The sequence below is a fragment of the Neltuma alba genome, unplaced genomic scaffold (assembly GCF_004799145.2).
Source record: "Neltuma alba isolate B1F8T4 unplaced genomic scaffold, ASM479914v2 tig00003187_pilon, whole genome shotgun sequence".
Classification (NCBI taxonomy): Eukaryota; Viridiplantae; Streptophyta; class Magnoliopsida; order Fabales; family Fabaceae; genus Neltuma; species Neltuma alba.
In genome coordinates, this window is record NW_021633178.1 from 526,873 (window position 1) to 540,079 (window position 13,207).

Genomic DNA, 13,207 nt, shown 5'->3' on the forward strand with positions numbered 1-13,207 from the left:
CCTGGAGATTTTTCTAAAGGGCTCATCATAGTATATGTGGAGGGGTATGGTGCAGAGTCATGGTGTGTGTTCTAAAGCCAAATGGCGTGGTTGAGTGGGTGGGGGTGGGTGGCTGGACGTGTTACGGTTTTCTGTGCCGCTACAGCAATTTCAATGGGTAAAATCCATGCTCACACAAAGCCTCCTCAACAATATTGCATTCCCCCCCGGCGGGCTGAATGAGCATAAAATTTGAGGTGAATATGATCAATATTTAATTAAAAGATTTTTGCTTTAGAGGCTTTGTAGTGTGATACAAAACCTCTGTATGCAGGAGGTTATAGCTAGTTTGGTCTGGTTTGTAATCTCGGATTCTTAATATCTATTTTTGAACTTATAAGAAATACTCCTCCGATTCTTAATATATGACATAATTATTGAATTGATTTTAGTTTTACATATAAGACCTATTTTTCATATTTAATATTTTTTTTAATTACCCATATGAATACTCCCTTAATTATAATTAAGTAGAAGAGAGGGAAGAGATATTAAAGAAAATGATTATAGTGTTTTAGAAAAAATATGTCATGTTTTAAAATTAAGTAACTTACATAGCTTCTTTAATCTAATCAAATTAATTAAATAGATCTTATATTAATGATTAGAAGAGTATAAAAAACGAAAAAGTTCTTTGCTTTGAAATAAGGCTTTATATATATTATTCATATTTTTTTTTGTTGGTATCAGCAGTATGAACACGAAACAAAGCTAATTATTTTCTGGTCCCTGAATTCACATGTGATGATGGTGATGGTAATGACAAGGAAGTTGGTTATCTGTTTATCTTTATTTGTCATCAGCAATTTAACATGTGGATGAAAATTAAGCAGATGGGAACCCCCAAGAAGAAACTCAACACAAGCACGTCAACACAAAGCCTTTGGTCCCCACTAAAGGAGTGAATGAGCAATATATGTGTCCTCCGTAGACTTTTTGCAAGATTTTATGCATCTGCACGCTATAAACAAACAAGGCCACTAAACAATTGGAGGGAGAAGGAGGGAGGGGGCGGATTTCTATACAGACTGTGACATTATTACCGGCCAGATGAAATGTTTAATCACAAATGGGAAAGAAGAGAAAGGAGATCAAAAGCTACATAGAAAAAAGACGAGCTTAAAGCAAGTGGAAAATAGTGACACAGTATAAGGTTGTCACTTGCCACGTTGAATTGTCTTGTCCACAAATCCTTGGATCCACGGCTTCTCGTCAGTCCTCACGAACTCCATAGTGTCCTATAATAATATTAGCAAAGTCATGCAAAGGCCGAAACTGTCAGAAGCAAACTCAGGCGACGATCGCTTCGGCTTCTGGACCCCTTTTGTGAGTCATTTCAACTTTTCATTTCATATCTCAAGCGAACCATTAAACTTCGGGTGGAAGCGACCCAGACGCGGTATGAAAAATTCCCAGCTTCGCGTGCGACCACACCAAGGTTTTATTTATCAGGGGAAGATGGACATAAAGCATAAAAGCAAGAGTGTGCTGTGAGTTCAACCCTTATGGTGAGTACGACCAAGTGCTTGTGGAAACGACAGCAAGGGGTTGCGGAAACAGAACGTGACTCGTCAATGAAGTAGCTTTTGATGATCAATGATTCATCGCACTAAAATTGTAAATACGCACCAGTACAAGTACTTATCCGCTCTCCTCCACAGAGGAAAAAATGATTAAAGAACACTGTGATCCAGCTTCTGACGACTCAGTAGTACGCAGTTGAGCAGCCTAGGCTGATACGATCACAAGCTAGCGTTCAAAGTGTGGCTGGATTCAAAGCTGCCTGATGGACTCAATTTTCAAACAAGTTAGGCGCTAGAGTCGAACAAAATTTTCATAATGGCAGAAATTTTTTTTTTTAAAAAAACAAGGTTTTGATAATAAGGGGGCCCATAAGGATTTACGCGAAAGGCCCACCGGGGTCGCCTTTATCAGGCGTTCAATGTTCCGGGGGGGCTCGCTCTCCAAGTGGTGAGCGGGTCGACAATTACGTGGTGTTTATTGTTGAACAATGAAAAAAGATAACAGTACCAACAAGAGTTTGTTATAAGAAATCGACTCGTAATCCATAAGACCGTGAATTCAAATATCACTGCTAATGTGATGACCTTATTGGCATGTCCTGACTTTGATAAGCTTTCGGAATCCAATTCACCTAAACTTTTCTGTAGTTAAAAAAAAGATAACGGCTAATCAAAGATTTAAAATTTTAAAAAAACTGATACATGTATATTAATATATTATTATGGTGTTAAATGTAAACCCATTTTATAGTATAAATTAGATTACAAGATTAGTCTTACATTTTAAGTTGGAGAAAATAATGGATCGGAGCTGCAGGGGTAATGCAATTATGTATGAGTGGAACACACTGCTGACATGAAAAGGGAAGAATAATAGGGAAAAACCATGTGACTACACAAACCATCAGCGAGTCCGGCCCTCCCTCTCCTTTACAATCCACGTAAGAAGTGTCAAGTTGTGAATTCCATGTGTTTTTTTCCCCACCATTCCCCTTCCAATCACAGAAAGCAAACGAATCCAAGTTACATAAGAACTAGATTGATTACTCATAATGTAGCTATTATCTGCATATTTTCATATGGGGATTTTTGCCACAAGTCCGAAAGGGACAAGATTCAGCATGCCCAATTAACTCTCATCCCATAAGAGCATCAGATATGTGCTGTCAACAAAGTTTCACTTCTTCCATGACATGGTAGTGATAATCCAAACTGATGCTTGGGAAAGAATGGGAACAAACCCGTGGGTTATCAATGACACATAAACACGTCGAGAATTTAGGCGCTTTCCTAAACTTGTAAGATTCTATACCCCAACAATTTAAACCAGTAATGTAAGTGCGAGCTTTATTATATGGACTGGGCCAATTCAGCAGTCTCATCAACCAAAAGTTGAAGCGTCAAATGGTTTGTTGGGGCCTTAATCTCTGTCTGGTCTTTCATCTGGTGCGAATCATTTTCAGTCATTTCAGGCTCCACGATGAAATCAAACAACTGTTCAACCTACCTTCTCATCACTGAATTTGTCTGCCACATACATGTTTTCACAGGAAAAGATGGCATCCCATTATAGACGATGCTGTCTCGCAAATTAGGTCACCTATAGCCAAACAAACTGGCCACATGCAATACCATACTACATTGGATTGAAACAATAGTCCCCTGTCTAGAAAGCGTCAGATGAAAGTTTGCGAGTCACATTTCATCTTTAAGAAGGTCCTTTCAAATCGGGCACGGGCAAGGAAAAAAACGTGCAGTGCCAACAGTTGAAAGAACGAATTCGTGTCGGCAATTATCTTCTATCCATCGTGCCGAGATAGGGTGGGAAGAGGCCTCCGGTTACAGAACCAAGTTGGCTTCTGCTGATACACAGAACTGACCACCGATGTTACCAAGCTTTTGAACGGCTCGGAATAGTCCCGTTTACAAGAACCTTCGTCTTGGTTTACTTTTCTCAAACAATTAAATTAATGGCATGCATGGTGCGTGAAGAAATAATTTGAAGAAAGGTGAAAAGGTATAGAAAAATATTGTATGATTGATTGATCGCAAAATGTTATAACATGCTAGTGTTATATCTACGGCAGTAAACTTTTCTCATTCTCAATTCTTTTTCCCGTTTCTGTTTTACTCCGCGCCAGCTAAGAATTGTTCCTTGTATAGTTTTGCAGTGTTGTGAAACTATTACAGGGCCCATATGGTCAGCCACTATCCAAACAGCATTCACAATAGATAATATAAAACACCAGAGAATCCAGTCGATATACTTGCGCGCGCGCGCGCGCGTGTAAAAAAGGGTCTATTCAGCGTAATGTACAATAAAACCCTTGAACTCAAGGGGGTTGCCCCTAATTTCTGCAAAGTTGAGTACCTCAGACTAAATATGTGCCGGAGAAGAACTAACACCTAGCCACCTATAAAAAAGTTCAAGCTGATTTTTTGGTTACTTTGGCATCTTCAGGTTTAGAATCTTCTTTGTTCTCCATCACTTGCTGAATAGCATCTTCAGGTTTAGCACCTTCCTTCTTCTCCATTACTCGTTGAACTCCCTCTTGGTACCCTTCTATAAAATTTTTGAGAGCATCTCTATACGCAGAAGCTCTGGTCATGTATATGCGCTGTAACGCAGGTCTAAGAGTCTCCATTCCTCCTCTGGCAGCCACAGCTATTTATTTACCATTGAAAAAATGATGAAAACAATTCATAGGAGAGCTAAAATAATGATATAGAAAAACAAGCAAAAAGGGAATTCTTAAACTAAACCAGCCATCGCAACAAATTGAACTCAAATGCATGGAGCAACATGAACAGCAAGAACAGAGAGTTCTATGCAGTTTTAAAAACGATGCTATTTTTTTGTGCCACGACTTCTTCAGGATTAGTTGCCTTCTCATCATTGTCCAAGGGGAAAAAAATCGAAAGAAGGTTCTTTCACCACTTAAAAAACAAAGTATTTTCTCCTCAAAATGCTGAAATGTTGGAAGACAAATAATAAATAACCATTAATTCCTAACTATTACATGAGCCTCCAGGACTGAGGGTAACATACATTGTACATTCACTCTTAATATTCTTGACTTTTTGTGATCAACCGACAACTCAAACAACATGACAATATTGATCTCAATTTAGAGAGAGATTATACCAAGATCCTCCAGGACAGAGGGTTCCGTTTGTTGAGGAGTTTTCTTTCCTTTATTGGCTTCTTCAGTCAATTCGTCTTTCTTATATTCATGTGGCCGAAGATCAGGACCGATGTCCCGAACCCAGCTAGCAGCGTAAAGCCTAACCGCTTTCTTCAATACCTAAGGAGTGAAAATAATAGGTGTATTGCAGCTATGAAACTTGTCGACCATGTATCAAAATGTCAATTAACTAAAATTCAGCATCTTAAAATCGCACTTTATTCACTAAAAACATCGGTAAAAACATAGGAAATCATGTTAACCTCCTTAAAGTCCAACATGATGCTTAGAAATGTGACAAAACAGAGAAAATAAACAAATGCTCAAATAAAGAGTGCGGACACTAGAATGCTCAAGTTGCAATTAGAGCAGGCGAATAACCTGGGAGTGAGAAAAAGCCTAGCCTCACTGATTTTGGGAATCATGAATAGTTCGGAGGAAAATTGAGAACCCAGAATCAATGCCAAAACCAGCGGCGGCAAAACAACGTAGAAGCCAAAAGAAAAAAATTGGAGGGGGGGAATAGATTACCCAAATGCGCTCATCCCAGGTCATCTTGCGACGCTTTTTAACAAGATGAGGAGGATCGGGCAAGGAGGAAGGGAAAGCAATTTCTTTGAGATCATAGCGCATGTAATCGTAAATTTTCCTGCACACTACCCTCACTTTCATTTCGCGGCGCCAAATTGCGACTGTTGAGTTCAATCGCTCCGCCTTGTCTGAGGTTGCCGAATAACCCCACCGTCTGCAACGATCACGGGTTAAGATGTTTGGGTCAAAGGCCCAATATAAGTTGCAAAGGCTCGCATATTGTCCACATTTTACTTTGCCTTTGGGTTGAGTTAGGCTTAGGATCCGTTTGGTATAAGAGAAATGAAAAGAAGGAAAAGAGAAAATTTTTTTAATGAATTCATAATTGAAATTTATTTTTTTTTATGTTATATATTCTTTTCATTAAAATTTTAAAACTTCACTTCTGGAATTTTTCCTCTCCCCCCTTTCCCTTCATTTCACTCATACCAAATGGGTGTTTGGAAGCACTTTTTTATAAATGATTTTATAAATGTTTTTACATAAGTCGAGCTAAAACTCATCTCACATATTTTTTTTTGTATTTCATAAAATCATTTATAAAACTATGATTTGTTTTCCATCCAAATACCCTCTTAAATTAGTTGGGAAGACACACGCTAGTCACCAAAAATAAAAAAGGTTTAGGAATCCTCATGAATGAAGATTTAGAGTACACAAAGATGTCGCAAGAATGACGGGTCCATTGAATATTTGAATTAAGGGGAAAGTTTTACCAACAGGATTTGAGTCTAGCTAGAGAGTTAATCTCCCACAACATAATAAATAGGTCCTTATTATAAGACCCAATTTGACTTTTTATTTGGTCCTAATAAGACCCAATTTATTTTCATATTTATGCATTCCAAGATAATCCTTCATAATGATAGTTTAGCCAATATACTTAATTAGCAAGGATATTTTAAGAATAACAACACTTATTATAAATAACCAACATAACTTAAATCTCCTCAAATAATCAATTGGAAATTAGAACTGGAGGAGTATTAAAATCTGGAATGGAATAGTTGGGGGGGGGGGGGACGTCTTTTAACTGCATAGAATAATGCTTCACATGCGCGCGCTGCCCGACCCCGCCTGTTTCTCTCTCTATGCATAATTAAAAGACAGTCAACTGACCAAACCATATGACCGACAAAACAAGTGAATACATATATATCACTGATGAGAGTGGACAGGGCCTTTGTTGCATAAGGTCTTTACGCTTATTTAACTGCTTCACCCTCCCCGCCACTTAATTTTTTGCTTTGTTCATATTTAGTTGACATAATTTGACCTGTCCTTGTTATATATATACAGGCCAAAACAGGCAATTTCATATTCGTTTCTATTTTCAGTTTTATTGCCGGCCATGACTTCTGCATCCAACAACACGCGGACGAGAAAAGCATGGCTTTGTTAGTACTTTAAGCTATAAGTCGAGCCAAACCAAAATAAATAAGTTCTCAGCTACAAAAAAGAAATGAAAGGCAGGCATCAAGCCAAATTAAAATAGTTTATCAATTCTAGACCCCATATTAATTTCTTCACGGTAGACTATCACTTAAGGTTCCATAATACTCCCTCTCTGTACCTGAAGGCGACACGTGGATTGGCTGAACAGCTACGAATTAAACGTATCCTATAAAAACAGTAGCGTTTTTATAAATAAATAAACAAAGTGATTATTTCTCAATATCATCTATTATCTAAATTTTATTTTTTTAATCAAGCTCATGATATTGAATGTGCCATGAATAAGATGAAAATATTGGGTTTACCCAATAAATAAATAAAATCGGTGATGGCTTAATTATGTTGTGAAGTGAAAATCACACGCGGACATTGAAGCCCTCTTGAATAATAAGCCCAAACCCGCCCAGGTCTGGTACAGGCCATATGACGCCACTTGAGGAGTCTATCTTCCGCTTTTCTTTTCTTTTTTTTTTTGAGTAGAAGGAAATTTTATTAGAAACAATAATTACACCAGAAGTTCAGAAAAGGACACAACAAATAGCACAATAAAAAGAGCTTAAGTGATATTAAGCGTTCCTAATATGCATAGACCAAGCTAAGGCTTCATTCACCAGGTCTATCTCCGCTTTTAATTACCGTTTTGGTAGCTTAGCGGCATTAAAGAACAACAAAACAAAAATCAGCAAGTGTCACGACCCGGCCCCAAACGTGATAAACGCCTGAGGAAAACATATCGCCCGAGAAAACGATTTGACACGGCATCACTCCAGTCTTTCACCGCCTACTCTGAGCAGAGATAATGATTTTAGGGGGTGTTTGGTATATCTCAAAACCACTTTTTAGAAGTATTTTTTCGTAAATCGAGATAAATTTCTTCATATATTTACTTTGTATACTGTAAAAATACTTTTAAAACCATGGTTTTATTTATATCCAAACGCCCTCTTAATGATTTTTAATGTAAAACCAAACACAAATCTGCCATAATGATAAAACTGCTAAATTGTCAGGGTTTGGATCCCTCAACTGCCCACTCTTAATTGAAATTTAATCGGAGGGTATTAATCATGCTGTGATTCAATAGTATTGAGAGGAGGGTTATAATTTATAAAAAAAATGAATAAGACAGTTAAAAACGCGACTGACCAGAACTGAGTGTAAGATAGTTTTCAGGAAAGCTTGATAACTCATAAGACAGCTAGACATGAGATCCAAAAAAAAAAAAACTAACTAAGAAATCTTAATAATAATCTAAACAGTGTACAATTAAAAATTTAGAATAAAAAAATTAAAATTTCAAAACTTGTTTCACATTTTTTTTTTTTACTCCATTGTAGTTCTCTTTATTGATTTTGATACACGTGTAAGACAGTTTCCATCTCAACGTCAAATAAACCATGCGACGATATGGCACAGTCGCGAGTCAATCCGTAAAGTCTATGGATTAATTGCAAGAGCGGTCACATTTTAATTCCTAAGAAATACCCACGCTATGTCTTGTGGCTACAGTCATTAGTCACCCGGAGATCCTAGGATTACTTCTTTGACTGCACCAGGCCAGTAAAAGAATGCAGGAGTCAACGAAGGTGTGAGGGCAAAAAAGTACTATTAAACAACGAAAATGAACGGCGCATTTGAAAAGCAACTTTTCACCCCTCTATCCTCGCCCATGTATAGGCATAGCTACTTCCTTCTTTATATAAAGGTCCAAGCTACGTGACTTTCCCAAAATCTGCCCCATTAGGCCCTGTTTGGCAGGAGGTATTGAATTTTAAGGGATTAGGAGTGGGAGTGGCAATGGGAGTGAACATAGGATTGGGAGTGGGAATGGGTTTTTAAAATTTTGTTTGGTGTGAGGTAATATTTGAAGGGACTGGTTTTACTAAATTTGTTAAATGATATGTTATTAATTGGTAAAAGACTATATTACCCCTATGTAACCCCAAATTTCAAACCCAATATGCGATCTTTTCTAATGAAACCCATGTGCGATCTTTTCTAATAACAAACCAGATGCAATATTGCCCACTTTCGTCTTGACTTTCACAAATCTTGAGTCGTCCAGTTTCAATTGAGGGTGTTATATTTTAGCAGTAACAAGTCACCTTTGATTTGATTGCTTGCTTATTTTTCCACAAATCTCAATATTCGATTTCATCTCTCATTTTGCATTCATTTAGATTTGATTTTTGTTGATGGTGACCTCCTTCTTCTATCTCCAGATATCGCCTCTTTGATCAGGAAAAAAACACTGTTAGTGCACAAAAATGGTGAATTTGCAAATGCCGTCATTGTTGCAAGATCGCTGATGGTGTTGACTGTCTGGAAAGAAGGATATTGAAGACATGAACGAAGGTGAGATGAATGCTGATATTTTTCTGACCGTTTAGTAAGAAGGACCTTGAGAGAGGGAGATGAAAAAATGAGAAGATGAGAGACAAAGGTGAGAGGAGATGGCGCGGTGAAGGTAATTTCAAGTTCAAACAAGGATAATTTTGTCCCAAAATTTTTCAACCCGAAGGTAGGTTCAGGAATATCAGGGGCAGTGGTGGGTTTGGGTAATCCCGCCTACGTGGCATTTCTCAATTCCAAGGTACTTCCTAACCCTCCTACCAAACAGGACGGTTTGGGCCAATCCCTGTGCTAACTCCTCAATCCTATGTAACAAACAAGGCCTAGCCTATCTTCACAATCACTATTAAATATCACTACCTACGGAAAACCTTTCTTGAGCATGGCTCCTTCTCCTTGCGTAACATCCACGATTCCCACTCCCAAAAGCATGGCAGAAACCGCCATAGACGGAGGCGCCGCCGCCACCCTCTTCTCAACCTTACCTCCGGATATAATTCAAACTCACATCCTGTCTCGCCTTGACGGCTCCGCTCTCGCATCGGCTGCCGCCACATGCTCTCAACTCTACGCCCTCTCCTCCCAAGAAGATCTCTGGGTCAGCCTCTGTCACTCCACGTGGCCTTCCACCAGCTCTCCACGCCTCCACCACGTCATCCGGAGTTTCCCCCACGGTTTCCGGTCTTTCTTCTCCGATTCTTCCACTATACCCCGGCCAATCACGACCACTCCTCGAAACTCGCACATCAATCTCGACCGCACTCCGGAACTGATCTCCGCCATCGACCTTTATTACCGCCGAGAACTCTTGCTTTCCAAGGTGGTGGAGACCGAAACAGTCTCCGATTGGTTCAGGTGCTCGCCCTTCCGCGTGGACATACTAGAGCCGAAAGACGTGGTTCAAACAGTAGTGAGATATCCGGAGAATAAGGACAGGTGTCGGGAGCTCGCGGAGGAGCTGACGCTGAGCTGGATAGTGATAGACTCGAGCGGAGGGCGAGCGATGAATGTTTCGAGCCAGAAGCCGGTATCGGTGCAACGGCACTGGCTGAGCGGGGAGGTGGAGGTGAAGTTCGCGTCAGTCATGGGGGGAGAAAAAGGATCGTCGTCGGAGCTAGCGCTGTGTAATGTGTTGATGACGCTCATGGGGGCGGAGGGAAGGGAAATGCAGGTGAGGGAGGGGAGCTTGCAGATGGAGGACATGGATGGGATGAACTTGAAGGGGAGGGACAGTTTGTTGATTTTACAGAGGGCGTTGGAGGGCAAAAGGGAGAGTAAGAATAGAGGTAGGGAGGGATACGGAATGTTTGGTAATCGGAAGAGGGAGAGGAAAGAGAAAATGATGAGGAGAGAGGGGGCTTTGGATATGGTGTGCGTGTGCCTCGCTACGTTGTCGTTTGTGGGTCTTCTTTACAATTTTGTTGTGTGCAGAGTGTAGACATGATAACAGAACAGAGGCTGATGGCATTACGTCAGGCATGTCCAGAATCTGAAGCTTCCCTCCAATTCAACTCATTCATTCCTTTAAACGTACGTATAATTGTGCTCTCCGCTGATTCCATTTCTTTTTTTCTTTTTTTTTCCTTTTCCATTTTAAAACTGGAGCTCGAAATTCCTGCGTCCAAGTCACTCACTGAGCCACTTCTTTTTGCCTGCATTATAAACGCCACTCTGCAGTTATTCACTTACTGTTGCTACCGATTTATATGTGCAGTTAGTCTTTCAAAACTCATTTCAATCATTTTTAACGCAGAACCAGATTCCTAAGTTCGTCCTAAAGCACCCGAATAAGTGCCCAGGCAGGTATCTCAGGCTTGAAACTGGCATCTCATCGTTATAGAGTACAATACATTTGCTGCTCTTCATCTTTTCGAGGGCTAATAAATTCATGTAATGCAAACCGAGGCGGCTCATAACTCTGCCCATATTTGCGCCGCCTCACGGGGCTTCCAAATGCTGACAAATGACAATAGTAGTGGGTGGTACTCTAGGGAAAACCCCTTCCCTCCTCCCCATAAATAAAAATCAAACTCATAACTCCTGGTAGAGTATAATTCCACACACAAACAGCTTTGCATTTCTAATTTTAAGGCGGAGAATGGATCCTTCTACGCATGTTCAAGAAATTGTGTGCTTTAGACAGAAATATGTAGGGTCGTGGGGAGAAAAACAATAGAAATTAGGAAAGGGTTTCATTAGATTGAACCCATTTTAATGTGTTTCGTTAGATCATCTAGATTGGAACCACATTCACATACCTTTAGTTATCTACTATCTTTTGTCACTTTAATGCGGGTAGGCCTCCAGCTGAAAGGGAAATCAAACAGAACACAACACATCTGTCGCGTCACCTGTCATAAGTTTTAATTATTACTTTTAATCCTCCCACAAAGTAGGTGGGAGTTTGAGGTTTTAAATCATTTTCATGCTATCCAATAGTCAAAGCCATGATAAATACATGAGCACAGAATTGCATACTGCATAATCTAAATATCTCTGTTTCAAACGTGTCTCACCCATTTCCAACCTTCACCAATTTTATTTTTCGTTATTTTCAATACCTTTGTTCGTGGGCATTTATTCATAAATCAAAATATGTAGAATAATCTAAATATCTCAATCTCACTACAATATAGGGAAAACATCAGCATAATACACAAGGTACAAAACCTTGATCACCCATGATGGAAAGTGGCGGTTTAAATTATAAATTGATAAAGCAGAAATCAGATACGGAACAGGTCGAATGTTGAATCAACACATTCGAACATACAGTAAGTTTACAAGGACAGGGTGATATCCTTACAGTGACCTTGTCTTCAAAGTTCAAACTACATATTTCCACTTCCATTTCACTAGTCACCGTTACGCTGTTACCGATTTATATGCAGTTGTTCTTTCAAAACTAAATTATCTGTGAGGTTAAAGATTAGAAAGCAAAAGCGGTTAAGTAGGAAGATGAATATTATTTGAGTCTTACGTCCATCTAGGAAGGTGAGTATTTCACGTAGAAACAGCATTACAAGTTGTAGCTATCTAACATTTGGAATGGAAATAAGGTAGCAGTTCATGACTTGGTTCAAGCTTCCCGGCACTTTAAACTTATACTGCAACCATGTGGATTAACATCACAGCAACAGAACAAAATACAAAGATGTACTACAATTATATATAACAGATATTAGGTGACTCGTAATTCATTCTGTCCACTGGATTCGCAATGGCTGCTGAAAGGTGGCCGCAAACTGACGACTGTTGGTTGGCTATTGTTCTTTACTATGAACTGAAAGGGTGTCCGAGTATTCCTGAATAAAATCAACCGATGATGATCTGAGTCTGCTTGAATCATTTTGGGAGAACTTATACTGAAGAAACAAAGTCCAGTCCAGAGACAGCATTTATGATTTATCACCTCCTGAGGCCAGCTACAATAAACAAGACTTCCAATCTCGTGTATTAGTTTCAGCACGAAAGAAAGACGCAACTGTGGATCATAATAAAATGCTCATAATACTATCGGCAGACTATCTCACATCTCCCCAGAGGAATTCAAAACCGAAAACGCGGGATTTGATGTCTTAGCATTACAAGGTGAGTGAAGATGTATGGTCCAGAACAATAATCACAGCATGTTCTATAGACACATGGGAAATATTAGGGAATAAAACCAGTCAAAGAACGAACACGGAGTCGTCTTGGTGTCGAAGTCATAAAGAGATCGATCGGTGCGCCGCAGAAACACAATTCTGTCGAGGCATGGATCCATCCTTTCGAGTACGGCGAGATCTAGCGTCTTCGCTGCGCGTCAATTTCTTCGCCTCAGACATTTCCGTTTGACGGAGACAACCATGAACCCTGGCTCAGACTTCACTTCGGCTGCTTCATACTAAAATCAATCTCCTTTTTTCTCTCTGCTTTCATATCACAGAACAAAAGATAATTAAAAATTCCTTTCTCTTCTTATTAAATCAAACAGTGTTCAAACTTTAAATTCTTAAATTTCCTTGAAGTTCTTCTTTCTCGTAAAGAGAGAAGATTTTGATTTTTTTTGGGGTAAAAATA

General features: G+C 39.3%; 1 protein-coding gene and 1 long non-coding RNA gene across 2 annotated transcripts; one reads left to right on the forward strand and one right to left on the reverse strand.

Annotated features, from left to right (window-relative positions):
• Positions 1 to 3,771: 3,771 nt before the first annotated feature.
• LOC114740854 (uncharacterized) lies at positions 3,772 to 5,482 on the reverse strand. Its single transcript, XM_028929100.1, has 3 exons — positions 5,279 to 5,482; positions 4,708 to 4,867; positions 3,772 to 4,227 (listed from the first exon to the last, which is right to left on the reverse strand). The coding sequence occupies exons 1-3, from the start codon at positions 5,417 to 5,419 to the stop codon at positions 3,989 to 3,991; spliced, it is 540 nt and encodes a 179-aa protein (XP_028784933.1). The 5' UTR covers positions 5,420 to 5,482; the 3' UTR covers positions 3,772 to 3,988.
• A 4,819-nt stretch (positions 5,483 to 10,301) lies between these two features.
• Positions 10,302 to 11,045, forward strand: LOC114740865 (uncharacterized). The gene is made up of 2 exons (XR_003739723.1): positions 10,302 to 10,675; positions 10,899 to 11,045. It is a non-coding gene; the product is annotated as an uncharacterized LOC114740865 (long non-coding RNA).
• Positions 11,046 to 13,207: the final 2,162 nt, after the last annotated feature.